The sequence below is a fragment of the Macaca mulatta genome, chromosome 4, assembly GCF_049350105.2.
Source record: "Macaca mulatta isolate MMU2019108-1 chromosome 4, T2T-MMU8v2.0, whole genome shotgun sequence".
In the NCBI taxonomy this organism is placed as follows: domain Eukaryota; kingdom Metazoa; phylum Chordata; class Mammalia; order Primates; family Cercopithecidae; genus Macaca; species Macaca mulatta.
The window spans coordinates 136015378-136035096 of record NC_133409.1 but is presented as its reverse complement, the minus strand read 5'-3'; the positions used below and the strand labels follow the sequence as shown (position 1 = coordinate 136035096).

The window sequence follows — 19719 nt, the reverse complement described above, 5'->3', positions numbered from 1 at the left end:
TTAGAAGCACCTTGAGGGCAGGGAATGAATCTTACTTATTTTTGTATCTTCTGAAAAATTGAACACATTGCTCTCCACATAGGAAAGCCTCAAAAGAATTCATACTGATTCTTTCACAGCTTTATTAAATATTTGGAAAAATTCCTTCAGAGTGAAGGGTCTAACACAATAGTTCATGGTGGTTAATACAGAATCATTTTTTAAAGGAGCACTTAAAAATATTTTACAATCTTAACTTGATTGAGATTATTCCAATATAATGTTACTGAAAATGGAGTAGGTAAAAAGTTTTCACCAAAGGAACTTTCAAAATCATTAAAATTCAATGATTCATGAGGTCCTTTTCCCCTGTTACATTTAAGATAAAATCCGTATTATTTACTTTAACATCTAATTTATGTTAAAAAGTGAACCTTAAATACTCTCCTTGAAATTCAGTTATTTAGTTTCAGTTGCATTGTTTAATTAGAACTGAGCAGTGGACAGGAATTGTTTTTCTTTGGGCAGGGTGTGGCTTTTGCTCTGAAACCTTTTTCCTGTAACTTCTAACTTCTGACATACTCCTGCCAACAATGAGTTATACATCACAATTAGGAGTATAGAAGAGAAATAATTATATAGAGAGCTATGTCTTTAATTTTGAAAACAGGATAAGATTTTAAAAATATTTTGTGTTAATGAATAAATATTCAGTCTTAAGTGTAGTTCATGGGAGAAAAAGAAACTGCCTTTGACATGCTGCTTCTAAATCTGACATTGCCCCATAAAGGCAAATACTCTAGTTGTACTTAGTTTCTGTGCATTTTTTTTATTGATAAATAATAATTCTAAATACATTTATAGGGCAGATGTGATATTTTGTTACATGCATTGACTGTGAAACAATCAAGTCAGGGTATTTAGGGTATCCATTACCTCAAGTATTTATCATTTCTATGTGATGGGAACTTTCAAGTCCTGTCTTCTAGCTATTTTGAAATATAAAATACATTTAACTATAGTCTCCCTACTCTGCTATCAGACATTAAAATATATTTCTTCTATCTAACTGTATGTTTGCTCAGTCATTTCTCTGTGGGGTATATTCATTTGTAAATAATAAGTTTAGACTATTGCCTCTAGTCCATTTCAATCTCTAACATAAAATGGGTTTAAAGGTTCTCTATATTTCCAAACTATGTAAAATTCCCTTTGCAAAAGCTGAGCTGAAAGAACATTATAAGTGAATATTATTTTGCCTACCTAAATAAAACAATGCTTATGTCTAAAAATCACATTGTAAATAAGAAATGTATGTTACTATTATGTTTTCTTTTATTATCATTAAATTCCTACAATGAAACTATAGTGAACTTTGTGGCCGACTTCCCAGCACACATTCCACCTCATTTCCATTGAGAAAAAAAGCAAAGTTTGGGCGAGACCTCAGTTTAAGATGTGGACTGCATTAGTCTACAGGTAACCATGTCCTTTGCTGGCTTAGATTGGGATATGTGACACAGTTCTGTCCAAAGTGATTGAAGGAGATGGTTGCTGAAGACTTCTAAGAGACAGAAGAAATCTAGACATCATTTCTATCACCCAGTGGAAGTGCAAAATGAATTACATGGTTCTTGTTGCTGCTGGTAGTTATATTTCCCACTAAAGGAACCAGAAGGCAACTCTGTTAAAAGCCAAGTGTAAAGCTGCAAAGAACTGAGTACATTATGATATCGTTGAGTTGCTAACTCAACCAGTCCTGAAGTCTGCCTTACCTCTGGACTTCTTGTTCCACAAGATGATAAATATCCTTACTATAACAGGATTTTGGTTGTGGTTGAAATAGTAAATATATAGAGGATAACAAAAGTTTAGGGCCAAAGGTCCTTATGTGTTATTTTGTCCCTCTGTTCCTGACCACTTTATCTTACAGAGCAAGAGCCCCGGCAGCATGAGATGCCCTAATTTAACCCAGCCACACAGGCAGTAGCAGTGGATAAAGAAAATTCTTCTCTCCTGATGCCCATCCAGCTGCTATCTTCACCACACATCTGACCTAGATGGCATACAGTTTTGTCCACCCTTTAAGCACATATGCACCTACTGAATGAACAAACAGGATATGCACAATACCCCCAAATGCCACAAAATTTAAGTTCTGCTAAACTTAAATTTTATGTAATTGGACATTACCTAAATTCTCCCAAAACTTGGCCTTACCCTGACTATTGTTCAAATCGGGGTTTTTTTTTTTTTTATTATTATAATGATAATAATCCCCAACACGTGTCAGACACTGTGCTGAATACTTTACTTGCTTTATCTCATTCATTTGATAGTAAGAGGTTGGTATTGTAACAAGATCCATTTTGCAGATAAGGAAATGAAAGCTCAAATAGGTTGAGACACTGGCCCATGATTGCTCTGCTGGTGAGTGACAGAGGGAGTATTCAAACCAGATCCTAGGGTCTTCAGGTTCTAGGGATTCAGCTACATACCCATTACCATCCCCTCCAGCTCTGAAAGCCCACGGATCTAAGATGCCCATATTCACCAATGCACAGGCCAACTTGAGACTTAAAACTGGAATTAATTTATCTAGGCACAAACTAATAATCTAACGGAATACATCTATTGCCTGATCATCTCCATGGCTGCTTCCAGATTGTTGTTAACAGCTATATTGTAAAGCTCAGACCAAGGGGACCAACTTCAGAATTTGTTATCTAAGGTCCACTACTGCAGTTTACTAATCTAGGTACTGGATTTACAGCTATTAAATGCTTAACACTTGAGGATATTACATGTCATTAATATTCTTAATTTATTTGCACTTTTTATTTGAGCTGGAGATACAGTAGTGAACAAGAAAGAAAATACCTCCCGGAGCCTGCATTTTAACATGGGGGACAGTGAACCTGATGCACCTTTAAATGTTCCATTAAATTCAATAATGATTTAGTAAGTACTTCTACACCAAGTTCTGTTTGGCACTACAGATTAAAAAGAGAAAAAAGATGTTATCCTCTCATTGCCAAGTGTGCCTGGACAACCCAATTATTAGCGAATAATTCTACTTCTGTTTGGTAATTGCTTTTTATGTTGGAAAGTTTAGTTACATTATTCTATTGAATAATCTTTCCATTAAAAGCAGGAGCACAATCCCACATACGCGTCTGTCAAAGCACCCAGTTCTCAGCTGTAACTCATTACTGGTTCCCTGCCGCAGGGACCGTGCTGCTTTTAACCTTACTTCTAAACTATTACCCAACTTCCCCTGTAAAGGTGCGCTCGCTTATCCAGTAAGACGGACAGACTTCTATGGTAGATCCACGTTTCTTTTATCCCAACTCTCTGGATCTGGCTGAAGCCTCTCTAGACTTGTGCCGGACCTTGGTGCAGCCAATGTTGCTTTCTCCGCGGTCACCTAAGCTGCCAGGTGCACATTAACTAAGTGGCAGAAGGTCATCGGCTTGGGAATTGCCAGAGCCCTTTCCCGGACTCGCTGGTTTTCAGGTTCCCTGAAGGGCGTCCAGATCTAGGATAAGAAAAGGGCGTGGTGGGAGAGTGGAATGAACCTCTCTACTCTTAGGTCCAATTCGACCCCTCCAAGAACCTGTCTAACCAATCGGAAAGAAAGTTACATTCAACTCTGGCTCTAGCATCCAATCCAAGGACGTGTCTCAGACTCTGCTGCCCTGTCCCAGCCAGTCCCGAGCTGGTGCCGTAGACGCTCGCCTGGCAGCTGCGCACATTCGGAGCGCCCCGAGCGGCGCAGATAGGGAGGTTGGGGCTGTGCCCCGCGGCGCGGCGCCCGCCACTGCGCAGGCGCCTCAGGAAGAGCTCGGCCTCGCCCCTCTTCCTTGAGGTTCCCCTTCCCCGCAACTTCCCACGAGTGCCAGGTGCCGCGAGCGCCGAGTTCCGCGCGTTGGAAAAAAGCGGCGGCGGCGGAGGCTGGTGAGTACGCGCCTGGCGCGCTCGGCGTTCTGTGGGGCAGTGTCACCCCCTCCCCAGTCCACGAGGGGCTTTGAAAATAGAGATGGTGAGACGATACCCTCTGACCCATTCTCACCCACTACACGCACGTCCCCTGGGGCGCGGCGGGGACGTCCACGAAGGGACTGAAAGAGCCAGGGAGGTGGCGGGCCGAGGCGGAGGCCAGTAAGGGAAGAGGAAAGAAAATTTAGCAGGTGGTTGTGGAACTGGGGAAGGAAACCTGTGGTGTTAAGTGTGAAGGGAGGGAAGTCAGCTGAACGGTAGTGGAGGAACCTAAGGTGGGTCTGGGGTGAAAATGAGGGGAGCTGGGGAGGGGTCGCCAGGCTTTTGGTTTTAAAGGAGAACCACCGATGGCATCGACATCCGTCTGTCTGGGGAATATTAGATTAGAGTTTATGTTAATTATAGATATATTTAAGAACTAATTTCCTAGAAAACAAGCCAACCAAACAATAAAAGGTACATTTAAGTGCCTTTTTAAAGGGCTGGATTAAAAGCACGTAAGGACTTAAAAACAATGCTTCCTTTTCTTGTCACAACCACCCTATGAGATCATAGCATTCCCATTTTACAGATGACGAAAGTCAGGCTCAGAGAAGTGAAGGGACGCGTCCAATGAAGATTGTACAACTAGTGACAGGCGGATTCAGCTTTACACCACATCTGATTCCAGAAGGGCTTTGCTTAATCAGGCAATCTGGTGGACCCAAGTCTGAAGGGAAGATTTGCCAACTACTGTGAAATATCAGCTGCTGGTTTCAGTATTATGATCTTTTATTTCTTCTCACCCCCCCACCCCCGAGATTGTGTCAAGCTATTTTAAGGAAATTAAGAAGGCTGCAGCACTTGTGCATCTTCCCCCCCACCTCCACTTAGATTAGTTACAGGATATAATTTGGAATAAATTCTGATGAAACGACAAGGTGTAATGGAGGGAGGTATTTTACTATGTAGAAAGTAAGATAAGTGTGTTTTGAAGATGCTAGAAAATTTTATGTATGCTAGAAATTTCTGTGTGTTTTACAGAATTGGAGAATAATTTAGAATCCCACGATTTTTAAGACCAAGGAATTTTTTTAGGGAGTGTATATTTTTCCTTAGACTATAAGAAAGCAACTGATAATAATCTAAAAGTAACGGCCTTATTTATAGACATAGAATAAAGTTTTTAAAGGTGTATGAGAGTTTCATTGTATTACAGAGCAGATGGCATGCTAATGGTGACAAATATCTTTCACCATATCCTGTAACGGTTTATCCTCTCTTGGCTTCACATGGGCTAAGAATGCCCCAGTGAGAGTTGACTGCATTCCATCCATGCAAGAAGGTCTTCCCAGAGAAGTTAGAAGGTAGTTTGTTCCCTGAATTGAAGACTAACTCATACTTCCAGTTGTTTTGGGGATATTTGGTTGCAGTCCACAGAGGTCTGCTTTTTTTCTTCTCTTTGACATCTTTTGGGTGTGAAAAATTACAGAATTTCTCCCAATATTTTGTAATATAACAGTTTCATTCCCTGCAAACTTTATTTTCATACCTTGGAAACTGCTTGAGAACTACTTCTTGTTGGTTTGTCTGTAGCTTAACACTCCCTGTTAGAATGAGACAGAATGTGGTAGACATGGATCCAGCACTGCTAATAAAAGAAGAGTTCTGTTAATAGTTTGGAGATTATTACCAGATTTGTTAACTTGCTATTACTGGATTTGTAAACTTATTGAGGACATGAAATTAGTAAGAATGCAGTAAAGCAACTGATTGCTTTCTGAGCCCAGCCAATCACTGAACTTTAGCTTCATCATATACAAAGTCATATGAAAGGTCATCATATGCGAGGAGATGAGACTAAATTTTTCCTAGTGTATTTTATAGTTTCACAATAATATTCTGCCTGTCATAGTATAGACTTGGTTCCCCCTGCCCCCGCAACAGCTTTGTAACTAGAATGATAAAGGGAAACTAATTTTGAGGGCCTGTTCTGTAACCTTTACGCATCCCCATTTTACACACAAGGAAACAGAAGCCAGGAAAAGTTGGATCTACCCAAGATCACCCATCTACTAGTTGTGAGCTCAGGTTCTGGGACCCTTCTGACTTCAGTCTATAGTCTTTGCACTTCGTCTGTAATCCTAATCCTGAGGACAAGGACTGCGACGCTTGGATGCCAGCAGTGTGCTGAGGGATTACTGAGCCACAGGATTAACAGCATGTGTTCCTGGAGCATCCTTTTAACTCAAGATTTGAGGAAGAAGCATTTTGATTAGTATTTCGTAGGGGAGGATGGACACAGGTTTTTGGTCTGTTTTGCACATGGGAAGTGATATAAAGCTTTCACATTAAAACACTCAAGTCTGTATTATGGAGTATAAAATTCACTTTTTTTTGAGGTAAAATGAGATTAGATGTTTCCTGTTCTGTGGCGGGACATTTAATATTACAATTTCACTTCCCTCTGCTCTTTTTAAAAAAATAACCTTTTTATTGAGATATAAATCACACACCATTCAGTTCACTCATTTAAAGAGTACAGCTTTATGGAATTGTGCAACTGTCATCACAATCAATTTGAAAACATTTTCATAACCCCCAAAATAAACTTTATACCTACTGGCATTTACTACCCATTTCTCCCCCAACCCCTAGCCCTAGATAGTTACTATAGTTACTTTTAGTCTCTGTAGATTTGCCGATTCTAGACATTTTATCTAAATGGAATCATACAATAAGTGATTTTTTGTGACTGCGTTCTTACATTTAGCATATTTATCCAGGTTGTAAAATGTGTCAGCACTTCCTTCCTTTTTTTGTCAAATAATATTTTATTATATGGATATATCACATTTTATTTATCCATTCATAAGTTAGTGCACATTGAGATGTTTCTACTTCTTGAGTCTTACAAATAATGCTGCTGTGAACATTTGTGTACAAGTTTTTGCGTGGACATATGTTTTCATTTCTCTTGGGCACATGCCTAATAGTAGAATTGCTGGGTTTTATGGTAGTCCTATATTTAACCCTTTGAAGACTGCCAGAATATTTTCCAAAGTGGCTGTACCATTTTACATTTCCTGTAGCAGTTTATAACAGTTTCATTTTCTCTATCAACACTTGTTATCTCTTTTATTTACTCATCCTTCTGGGTGTGAAGTGGTATCTTATTGTGGGTTTGATTGCATTTCTCTGATGACTAATGCTGTTGAGCATCTTTTCATGTGCTAATTTGTCATCTGTGTCTTTGGAGAAATATCTTTTTCAGATCATGCTCATTTTTTAATTGGATTATCCGACTTTTTATTATTGAGTTGTAGCAGTTCTTTGTATAGTCTAGATACAAATCTCTTCAGATATATGATTTGCAAATATTTTCTTCCATTCTCTGTGTTGCCTTTTCACTTTCTTGATGGTATCGTTTAAAGCATGAGACTTTTAAATTTTGAAGTCCAGTTCATTTCTCTTTTTTGGTCACTTGTGCTCTTGGTGTGGTATCTAAGAACCCAGGGTTACAAAAAGTTACTCCTACATTTACTCCTACATTTTCTTTTAAGAGCTTTACAGTTTTAGCTCTTAACCAAGGTCTGTGATCTACTTTGAATGAATTTTTGTGTATGGTATGAGGCAGGGCTCCAATTTGTTCTTTTGCATGTGGATATCCAGTTGTCCCTGTACCATTTGTTGAATTGTCTTGGCACCCCTCTGCTCTTAGAGGTAAATCTACTGGAAAATGTTTAGACATACTACAATATTCCATTTTTAGTAATTTCTCTTAGCGTTAAAAATAATACATTATGATGTGTGAATCTCAAACACACTGTTACAAATATGTACTCATAAATTTATGAGTATTTTTCCCCGTGAGAAGATACTGTGCCACCTATTTGCTAATTGAAGTCTATTCTGTTATTTGGTGTTGTAGAACAAAATTGATTAAAGTATAAAGCCTGTCTTTTTCCAGATGACAGCCTGATTTATTATTTTTGTTATTTATGCTCCTGCTTTGATTATTATATATTTGAAAAGTATAAGTTCTTTGTTCCCTAATACATGGCACATACATATACTTTTGTGTTATGGAATTAGTGATAGTAGATATTTGTTGAATGATTTTTTACAAAATGACCCAGGTGTCTGCTGAGCCAGCCTTCGTATGTAGGAACTAATTTTAGGATATTCTGGAAATGCAAACTAATACTGAAGAGCTATTATAGACCACCAAGATGAATGATGATTATACTTTACATGTTGTAATACATTTCAGAAAGATCGTGACAATGAAATATGGTGAATGGAAATTCAAGTTGACAGTTATTTCTGTATTTATTTCACAGTAATTTGCATGCAAGTTGGGCCTGGATATTGGAGGGACTTGAATGTGAGACTCAGGCATTTGGGCTTTTTGTATAGGCAGGGGGATCTTTTGAATATATTTTTAATTAAGGGAACATGAACAGAGCTGTGCCCAGGGAAACTGAGTTGGCAGTAGATGTGAGGTGAGAAAGTGGAAGGTGGTTGAGGTAGAAAGGTGAATTAAGAGACAAAAGTGCTCTGGACAAGAGGTATTGAGGTCTAAAGAAATATAGCAGTAGTAGAGATGGATGAGTGGGTAGCTGTTAAAAATGTTTGTTTCACACGCAGGTTTCTGGCCTCTACTGTGGGCTGACTGAATCAGAATCTCCTAGTTATAGTGACTTGACAGCTGTACTTTTAACAAACTTCCTTCAGTGATTCTTATGTCTGATGTGCTGTATTAGATGATGTGAAGATAGAATTGACTAGACTGGCAACTGATCATATACTCAGGGGATCTCTTTGTGATTGAGAGAATGGTGAAGCTGTTTTAAAGGACTGGGAACTAAGGAAGGGGGAAAAGATGTGGAGGTATAGAGAATGCATTCCATCTGACACATATCAGATTGGATTTGGCAGCAGAACAGCTGTGCGATGGGATAAGACTGGTTGGGAATATAAAATAGTTACACAGGGAAAGAGCCAGAGAAGTAAATAGTGTTTTTCAAAAAGTAAATTTATGAGTATGTTTTCCCTGTGAGAAGATACTGTGCCACCTATTTGCTGATTTAAAAGTCTCTGTTGTTGGAAAGAAATATTTGGATATGGGGAACGATACTCAGAGAAACCAGGGAATCTACTCAATCCAAGCTTTCATGGAGACCTGCATGCCCTTGACACAACTTCTAAAATTGTAGCAACCCACATGATATTGTCATCTGATTGAACCCAGTTAAAACTCTCTGAGGGAGGAGTTAAGTCATACATAAACACTGTGTTGGGGGCATAAAACATTGAATGAAAGGGGAAGTACCATTGTCTAGTTTCTTGATAGCTGAAATTGCTGAGATATGACTAGGGCTGTGTCTGTGGAAATACCCATATGCCTCCTCTACCCCTTATTAGGTTTGTTACTCTGTCCTTTGGAGAGGTGGTTTTGTTACTCTGCATTATTTTTGGTTATTGGGGAGCACCAGGAACAAATGTTCCATGCACCATATTCAGAAGGCAACCTGTCTCAGATTAAAATAGTAGAGATTTTCTAGACCCAAGATCCTCATAAATCAGATTCTGTGCCTTTGGTCTTTCTAATGTTAAGTCAGTTTTTAAGAGGATCACAGCTTCTGTCAGTAAGTATTTGACCACAAGTACACAGATCCTCCAGGTGGCATGTTTGAAAGAAAGAAAGAATTTCCAGTCTACTTGAGAGAATACACAATACATGACTCCTGAACTTCATAATCATATTAGTTAACTTGCTGCTCTTCATACCTGGGACCTCAACATGCATACCCATTACCATGTTCAGGGTCTTCTTAATCTGAAATAATGCATTCACTTGTTGGCATTATAACTGCAATCCCAGATCTTTGTAACTTTCACTAAAAGTTACTCTTAACTAATCTTAATTAGTTCTTTGACTTCACCAGAACCTCTCTACTCACATCTGTCAGTTTCAGCTTAGATGCTACAGCCCAAATTTCAGCTGCTAAAGTTAGCATCTTCAACTTCCTTTGTCTTCCTTCAGTTTCTGGCAGAATCTCAAATCCAGGGAGGATCAGCTGCCTGTTTTGTTCATGCCTGTGCCAGGTTTACTGAGTTGCTAGAGAAAACCAGTCAACCATGTCACTATGAAAATTCATGACAGCTGTCAACATTGACCCCAGTTCTGCTGTTTCCTCACACTTTCTCCCATCCTCCACATTAACTATTTCAGACATTTTTTCTGTTCCTCAGACCTCTGAACCTTTTACCAGTCTGCTGCCTCTCAATAATTGACCCTACCTCTGGCAACTCTCTTCACCTCCAGTCCTCAAACCTGTCCGCTCCCCTACCTTTGCTCCTTCTCTCCTCTTACAATCGAAGAGGCATCCCATCCATCTAAAATGAATCATTCTGCCTAAATCACACGTCTTATTTTCTTAGAGGCCAAAGAAGATAGAGACTGAAGGCAGGGAGATTTATTAGGGAAAAGCTGTTTTTGTCATCAGTGAATTGATTTTAAAAAAAAGAACAAAGAATCAGAGATAGCTTTAAGCCTTGGGAAACTATTAGTGAAAATAGTTGTTGATTGCAAAAAGGAAGTTTAAGAGGGACGTGGTAGTAAAATTCATTTCAATAGCTATTGGATTTCTTCATAAGTTACTGGAGCATCCATGTCCCTGTAGGCTTTGTATGTTTGTTAATCAACTTCATGTGACTATTGGGGCATGTACAGACTGATGGGGGGCTTTTTTTCAATAGCATTTATTTCTTATCCCCCCTTTTTTATAGCAATATTTTCCACAAGAACTGGCAATAAGCCAATATGGTAGAATTTCCACCAATTATTTCTGTGGGTTAAAGAAACTATAAAGTACAATTTATTAAACTGGAAAAATAATCATCATCTCTGGAGCCTCTGAAAGCTTGGCATTAACTTTATATTATATAAAAGAATCATTTTAGTGTCTGCATCTATTTTTATTAAGCCTTTAGAAGAATTTCTAATGCAGCTAATGCGCATGACAGCCTAGGAGGAGTATTGATGTGGAGTGTAAAAATGGTCCATATAAAGGATAGAGTAGGGCATATATATAAACAGGAAACTGGACAAGTAAAGACAATTTTTATTTTTTCCAAGTTTAGCTTTATTTTTAAATAAATGGCATTATTTAAGTTAATATAGGTAAAGCTGGCATATAAATATTGGTTCTCTCCTCCTGTGGGCTAAAATTCTAAAACTTAACCCAAATGAAATAGCATTGCTACTTATGAATTGTGTTTTTACATTTTAGGAACCCTGATTGCTGTCGTTCAACGTGTTCATTATGAAGTTATTAGTAATACTTTTGTTTTCTGGACTTATTACTGGTTGTAGAAGTGACTCTTCCTCTAGTTTGCCACCTAAGTTACTACTAGTATCCTTTGATGGATTCAGAGCTGATTATCTGAAGAACTATGAATTTCCTCATCTCCAGAATTTTATCAAAGAAGGTGTCTTGGTAGAGCATGTTAAAAATGTTTTTATCACAAAAACATTTCCAAACCACTACAGTATTGTGACAGGCTTGTATGAAGAAAGCCATGGCATTGTGGCTAATTCCATGTATGATGCAGTCACAAAGAAACATTTTTCTGACTCTAATGACAAGGATCCTTTTTGGTGGAATGAGGCAGTACCTATTTGGGTGACCAATCAGCTTCAGGAAAACAGATCAAGTGCTGCTGCTATGTGGCCTGGTACTGATGTACCCATTCACAATACCACCTCTTCCTATTTTATGAATTACAACTCCTCAGTGTCATTTGAGGAAAGACTAAATAATATTACTATGTGGCTAAACAATTCAAACCCACCAGTCACCTTTGCAACACTCTATTGGGAAGAACCAGATGCAAGTGGCCACAAGTATGGACCTGAAGATAAAGAAAACATGAGCAGAGTGTTGAAAAAAATAGATGATCTTATCGGTGACTTAGTCCAAAAACTCAAGATGTTAGGGCTGTGGGAAAATCTTAATGTGATCATTACAAGTGATCATGGGATGACCCAGTGTTCTCAGGATAGACTGATAAACTTGGATGTCTGCATCGATCATTCATACTACACTCTTATAGATTTGAGCCCAGTTGCTGCAATACTTCCCAAAATAAGTAAGTAAACATTCAGCTGAGGGATACTATTATTTGAATGGGGCAATTGATTGAGGGGGGGTGGGTTGTATAAAAGAATGAAGCTCTGGCTTTTTGTAGTTTAGAACCATATACTCAGAGTGAGATTATATGTGTTTTTCCTCTTCTTTACAAGTTTAGAGCAGTTGACTTACGGTTTAGTTATATGGGTTATGGTTTAGTTTCAAAGTGAATATTGCTTTGCTTTTGATATATCTAATTACTTGCACTAATGGAAAAAGGAAATTTTTATCCTTCAACATCTTAGATTTTAGTGTGTGATGTTTAGTGGTGACAGTGTGAGGTACCTTTCTTCTACTGATCACAGAATTAGTAGTTAGTAGTAACATGTAATTAGTTTATGTTTACTTAGGAAGATACACATGAAAAATGTCCCCTTTCTATAAAAGTCCACCACGGTAATCCACAAAGTGAAACAGATTTGTTAATGTTTGAGAAAGGTGTGTGTTTGTGTGTATCAGTCCCCAACACTGTCACATTATTATTGCTCTGTTTTTTTAAGAAGTGATTTAATAGATGATATTATCTATAATTCACTTCCAGTTATTCTAGTTAGACATATTTTTTCCTTACCAATTATAACTTGTTTCCTTTGCTGTTTCCTTTTTTTCTCAGATAGAACAGAGGTTTACAACAAACTGAAAAACTGTAACTCTCATATGAATGTTTATCTCAAAGAAGACATTCCTAACAGATTTTATTACCAACATAATGATCGGATTCAGCCCATTATTTTGGTTGCAAATGAAGGCTGGACAATTGTGCTAAATAAATCATCACAAAAATGTAAGTATTTAGTTGAGATATTTCTGTTGTATAGTAGGAACAAATCATGTCTTGTGATACCGTTGTGTTAAGAGGGTACTTCGACTTAAAGAAGTTCACACAGAAGAATTAGTTCAATTTTCAACCAGATAATTCCCAGGTCTTCATTTCATAGAATTTACAGTAATCACAATTTCACCTTTAAATTAGAAAGTAGATTTAAGAGTGAAGGCATAGTCTTACTTTCTTTCCAAAACTGCAATTACTGTCAGTAATTTTCAAGATTCATTCTCTTGATTTATACAAAATAAAAGAGAGAAGTAAAGAAACAGTAAAAGGGGAGAGATTAGCTAATCCTTGTTCTTGTGTGTGTTAAAAAAAATTTGTCTGAGTAACCCTAAGTCTTCCCCAGTGACAAAATCATTTACCTGAATGCTACAGCTATTTAGAACACTGGGCAAGAACCAGAAAGTAACCAGACAAAAAAATCCACCAAGTGAACAAAACAGATACATCAAAATCTCTCCTTAAAAATGTATAGGAGAGAAAATGTGTAGGGGAGAGTTACAGTTCTTGCCTCAAACTGAAGCTTATTTATCCATATTTCATATTCAATTCAAATGCTTTTTTAAAAATCTAATTTTGTGGCCTATACTAAGGGTCAGCAAACTTTTTTAGTAAAGGGCCAGGTAGAAAATACTTTAGGCTTTGTGGGCCAGCTGGTCTCTGTCTCAGCTACTCAACTCTGCCTTTATTGTGTGAAAGCAGCCATAGACAACCTGTAAACAAATTGAAGTGGTGGGTTTTAGTGAAACTCTGTTTACAAAAAAGATGGAGGGCTGACCTTCGCTATGGGCTGTAGTTTGCAGTTCTCTGATATATAGCAATTTAGAAGTATCAGGCAAGCATAGGACAGACTCAGGGTCAATGAAGTTTGTATTATTTACATCAGTGTTATATGTTGCATATTCGTTATTGAAAACTGCAAGTATAGAAAAGCATAGGAAAGAGAACAAAAACTATCCATAATCCCTCAGTACAGATTTATAGGCAAATGTTAATTGTGGGCATTTCCCCCCATCCAATCTTTTTTCTTATATATATATGTGTGTGTGTGTGTGTGTGTATGTTTTAATATTGAAATCTTTCTGTATATTCTGCTTTTCGTCATATTTTTTATTTTTATGATGAAATATTTCAAACATACCACCAAAGAATAATATAACAAATATCAATATACTTATCACTCAGTCACCTGTATGTAATATGAAAGTGGGAGCTCATTAAATACAGCTGGTGTGCATTAAATGGCAACATTTGTTAAAGCTAAAAATTGGAAATTTATTATTGGAGTTGTATTAGGGACTATCATACGCTTTTCTTTAAGTCTAACTTTTACTGGGATGGAGTCACCAGGTTAGACAACACATTCAATGCAAGATCCTTCCTCTAACAATTGAGATAGGTTAGGCTGCAGATTTTCTTTTTCTCCATTTTCTGGCATTACTCATTCTGCTCTTCCCAGTTACACAGAACCCTCAGCCTGACCACTGTCTTTATAACTAGTACTGTTTGCAGCGAGCTTTTGCAAACAGTGCTGAGATTGCCAGGTGAAGTAAGTGGTACTAGGGCTGAAAGATAAGTACGTCAGGTTGAGAAGTGGTGGTAAAGTCTGAGGGTATGACCAGTTGGGAAAAGGGGCATGTGTGTGTGTTTGTGTGTGTGTATTTGAGAAAGAGAGAGGGAAATAGGGAACATAGCTGAGTTGAAGAAATAGAAATTTTTATTTCTGGTCCCTTTCTGAAAGAATTGAATGTGTATATACTAGAAACAAGTTATTTTTTCCTAAAAAGTCTGATCTTATTTACTGATGTTGTTTTGTTCTTTTTCAGTAGGTGACCATGGTTATGATAATTCTTTGCCTAGTATGCATCCATTTCTAGCTGCCCACGGACCTGCATTTCACAAAGGCTACAAGCATAGCACAATTAACATTGTGGATATTTATCCAATGATGTGCCACATCCTGGGATTAAAACCACATCCCAATAATGGGACTTTTGGTCATACTAAGTGCTTGTTAGTTGACCAGTGGTGCATCAATCTGCCAGAAGCCATCGCAATTGTTGTCGGTTCACTCTTGGTGTTAACCACGCTAACATGCCTCATAATAATCATGCAGAATAGACTTTCTGTACCTCGTCCATTTTCTCGACTTCAGCTACAAGAAGATGATGATGATCCTTTAATTGGGTGACAAGTGTTAGGGCTTATACAAAGTGTCTTTGATTAATCACAAAACTAAGAATACACCCAAAGAATAGTGTTGTAACTATGAAAAAGAATACTTTGAAAGACAAAGAACTTAGACTAAGCATGTTAAAATCATTCTTTTGTTTTCCTTGTGTTTTGTTTTGGTTTATTTGCTAATAAGATAACCCTGACCATAGTAACAATGTTAGTAAATCATTAGGTCACATCTTCTGGTAGGAAATCATTAGGTAACATCAACCCTAACTAGAAATACTAAAAATGGCTTGAGAAAAATACTTCCTCTGCTTTTATTTTGCAATGAAGATGTGATACATCTTTAAATGAAAATATACCAAAATTTAGTAGGCATGTTTTTCTAATAAATTTATATATTTGTAAAGAAAACAATAGAAATATTTATGCAATTTGTGAATTTTGTATATTAGGGAGGAAAAGTTTCCTATATTTTTATATTTACCTTTAAGTAGTTTGTATTTCAAGTACCCTCTTGAGGTAGGAAATGCTCTGTGTTGGTTAATAAAGTTGGAGCAGACAGAAAAGATATAGCAAATGAAGAAATATTTTAAGGAAACCTATTTAAAAAAAACAACTGAGACCATTTGATAAAAGCCTGAGTTGTCACCATTACATCTTAAGCTGTTAGTCTTAAAGGTTATATCTTTTGAAGATTGTTGTTAATAAGAAATTCAGAAGAAAAGAGAGACAAGTGCTTTTCTCTCTATCTGTGCTTAATGCCTTTATATAAATTACTTAGTTGTTTGTGCGTGCCTGTGCAAGTGTGTTTGTGTGTAGTTGTGTGGACATTATGTGACTTACTATAGAAGGAGGTCAGAGATGGACTGTGGCCAGGCTTCCACATTCCTGAAACACACAGATCTCAGGAAAGGTTATTTTTGCACTTCATATTTGTTTACTTTCTCCTAACTCACAAGTTAAAATCATAACTTAATTTCATTAACTTTTATCTTTTAACTCTCTCATGTTTGTTGTAACCTGAGGTATCCAAATGCTGCAGAAAAATTTATGACCCAAATACAAATCTCAATTTGACTGGGACAGAATGAGGAATGGAGATTTTTATATTTATCTTTGGGACTATACCTTACATTTTAGGCTATAGAATAGTTAAGAAATTTTAAACAGAATTTAGTATCTTTGGTCTTTCACACCATTCATATGTTAAGTCGCAGAATAGCCTTAGTGCTACCTCCACTTTTTTCTCCAGTCTTTGCATCACAGAAATAATCCCTCTGTTTAACGTTTGTTCAGAGCCAAGGGTTTATTGTGAAGAACTGTCATCCTGCTTTTGCTAGCTGGTACCTTCTAGTAATCAAAATTAATATGAAGAAACTAGGTTGTGACAGACTAGATTATATTTAATAGGGGAAGAATTGGGCTCAAGAACCATTCATCAGTACATGAGATAAGCAGTTAATAGTATGATCTGTAAAGTTTTGACTATAAAATAAACTTGGTAACTGTTTTACAAATATAAGAGTGTAATAAATATGCAGCCCAGTTAAATGTTGATTATCTATGATGGTAAAGAAGAACAGTGGTGCCAGTCATCAAACATACAATGCATCCTATTGAGTCACTGCTAATTTCTTGAGCCCGGTATTTGCTGCCTGTTGTATTTGGGGTTGTTGAGAGGCATTTTCAAACCCTATATAAATAATCCATGCTGTTGGTCATAAATTGACTGTATTAAGAACAGTAAAATAAATGAAATAAAAACCAATAGTACTAATTTTGCTTTAAAAAATTTCCAATTTTTTCACATAAAACAGTAATCCTAAAGGTTAATATTAATAGTTGATCTAAACGGAATAATAGAAAAGTTCTACTTTAATTTCCGTTAAAAAGCGAATAGCATTGACACATTTAAAGCTTTTCATTTAAAGAAGTAGATGTTTCTGAAGTATCTAAAATAGTAGCAGAATATTTTATACTTGGTCCTTGCAATGGTGTGAGTTTTAATGATTGCATTAGCGTGATTGGTGGTTATCAGTTTCAGAAATCTATACTTGGCATCCAACTCATGAGTGGATTTTATATAGGATGGAATACGAAGGGATGTCCTGTCAGTATCTTAACCCTTTCAACAAGATATTTACATATTTGTCTTTCCTTACATTCTCAAAATATTGACTTGTAAATTAAGCAAAAATTTAAAAAGTATATGTTGATGGAACAAAAAGAATAGTATTTATTTAATAAAACATATATATTCAACTATGTGTTGATTCATTTGTATCTTTAAAAAAATTATCACTGTTAAAGCCATTGACTCCTTTAGTACACTGAGAAAATCTTACAGTAAAACTAGCCTTTTACATTAAGGTTTTGGTGTGTATTTTGTTAAATAACTAATATACTGCTCTATTTTCTGGGTGGTAGAAAGTATTTGGCTCCAGGAAACAATACCCCAAGGTAATGGGAAAGGTTTTGATTAAGTGTTTTTAATTCAGTCAGTAAATTCAGAATAGGTATATTCATGTATAACATAGGACAGTTCTGCTGCTGTTATTTATATGCAGTTCTTCTGGTAAATAGCAATAGAAAAAAACTTTCAATGTTTATCTATAGGTTTTGTATTATTATTCCATTAAGGTTTGGCTTAAGAATTTATAGAATTCTTGGAACATTAAAGGATTAAAATGTTTTTACATTGTTCTTGGGTGTCTCCTCCTTGTGCCCGTATCTGATAAGCTTTATGGATGATTGCATTTAATTCCTTTTATTTGGAGGGTTTTACTTCCTTGTTAACACGTAAAGTTATAAATGAAGGACAAGGAGGAGATGGAAAATGTGTATTTATTGTCAATTCTTAAAATAGTGTGTAAATAAAATAACATGAGTGTGCTTTAAAGAAATGTGTTATGTAGTGCCTTAATTTAAATTAAAATATTTTTGACTTACTTGAATTCAGAATTAATGACTTTGTTCATGATTTTAAAAATTTGTGTGAATAAAATCTACCAAAACATTCTGACTGTAATTATTAAATATAAAGTTCAGTGCCACTGGTGATTTTTACATTTGTTACCTTCTTGCAAAATATACTTATTGTGCTAGATGTTGACATGACTTAGTAATATAGAAGCCCAAATAGATATTAGGATTTTTTAAACTCTTTAACAAAAATTTTAAAACAGTGTATAAATATACAATCCAGCACAAGGACATCATTGGAAAGAAAGCCAAGATAAGTTTTACAGAGCCTCCAGAGCTGTAATTTATTGGCTTACGATAGAAGAGAAGAGATTTGAAAAAAACCGATTATAAAATAGCGGGGATGATGGGGGAAGCAGTCTAATATTTAAACTTTGTTTTGTACATAGCCATAGGTATTTAATGACTTGTCCAATTGCATATGGATTCAAGAAAGTTCCCTCTATTAGAGCAGTGATTAATTCATTTCCTATTTTTGTATTAAGAGAACACTGCTAAGAATTGTAGGAAAAGAAAAGAATAAATGGCACTTTTTTTACTCTGAAAGAGAATTATTTCAAAAGTGGTAAAATGTTATTTATACCAACAAATTACCTATGTGTACTCATGGGTTAACTCTTGCTGCTGAGAGCCTTGTATCCAGAATCATTTTCCAGACCCTGTGCTTCCTGAGGTTCGGATGCTAACTTTGCCTCTTTCCCCCAACTCCCAGCCTCCTTAGTGCCTATGTTTGGTTATTATTTACATCCTTCTCCATCCACTCCAGTAGTGTACTCCCACACACATTCACAACTATTGCTTGAAAGAATATGTGAGAATCTAAATGATCCAATTGGGCTTTGGAGTCCTGTAATAGACATGCTGATCACAACATATATGTGTATGTGTGTATGTAAGTATATGTGTAAGTGTATATATATGCGTGTGTGTATATACTATATAGGCACACATGTGTGTATATATAGTTCTGTATTCTAATGTATAAGTATGTGTATATGTTGAAATGACTAGATCCTCTGACTCCTGTCCCATGGTCAAAATTACCTGGGAGGTAAAAGCAGAGTCTATATCCAAAGAGTAAGCCAAACTGCTGTGCAGGCTTTCTGTGTGTCCACAAGTCTTTTTTTATTCCTTTGGCCTCTGAAATGTCATTTCCACTGTCAATACACAACCTAGTGAGCTCTTCTACTGACAGCTCCATGATGATGATTTATAGACATGTCTCCAGTCTAGACTTTCCTTTTGTGTTAAAGATACAATTTGCTGTTAATTTAATCAGCATTACATTCATATCAACCATGCTCTATCTCACTTTCGTAGGTGGGGTGGTGGAAAGGAGCAATAGAAATTAACCCCAAAACAAGTATAGAAAATTTCACTACACAAATAACCATTTTATAAAGGGGCTTCTATAGGTTAGACAGAGTACTATGGATTTACAAAATGTTTGAAATATCCACTGAGGAGAGTATGTTTTTTACACTCAAAATTTCTGTGAAGATTCTCCCTCCCCCTTTTTTTCGTAATCTTAAAAAGACATGTTGGGTACTGTATCGAGTACTGCTAGACTGT

At 36.5% G+C, this 19719-nt stretch overlaps 1 protein-coding gene across 4 annotated transcripts; it reads left to right on the top strand.

Moving 5' to 3' along the window:
• The first annotated feature begins 3798 nt into the window (after positions 1-3798).
• Positions 3799-18181, top strand: ENPP4 (ectonucleotide pyrophosphatase/phosphodiesterase 4). Of its 4 annotated transcripts, none has more exons than XM_028846741.2 (4): positions 3799-3936; positions 11256-12114; positions 12769-12939; positions 14814-18181. In XM_028846741.2, the coding sequence occupies exons 2-4, from the start codon at positions 11289-11291 to the stop codon at positions 15173-15175; spliced, it is 1359 nt and encodes a 452-aa protein (XP_028702574.1). In that variant the 5' UTR covers positions 3799-3936; positions 11256-11288; the 3' UTR covers positions 15176-18181.
• Positions 18182-19719: the final 1538 nt, after the last annotated feature.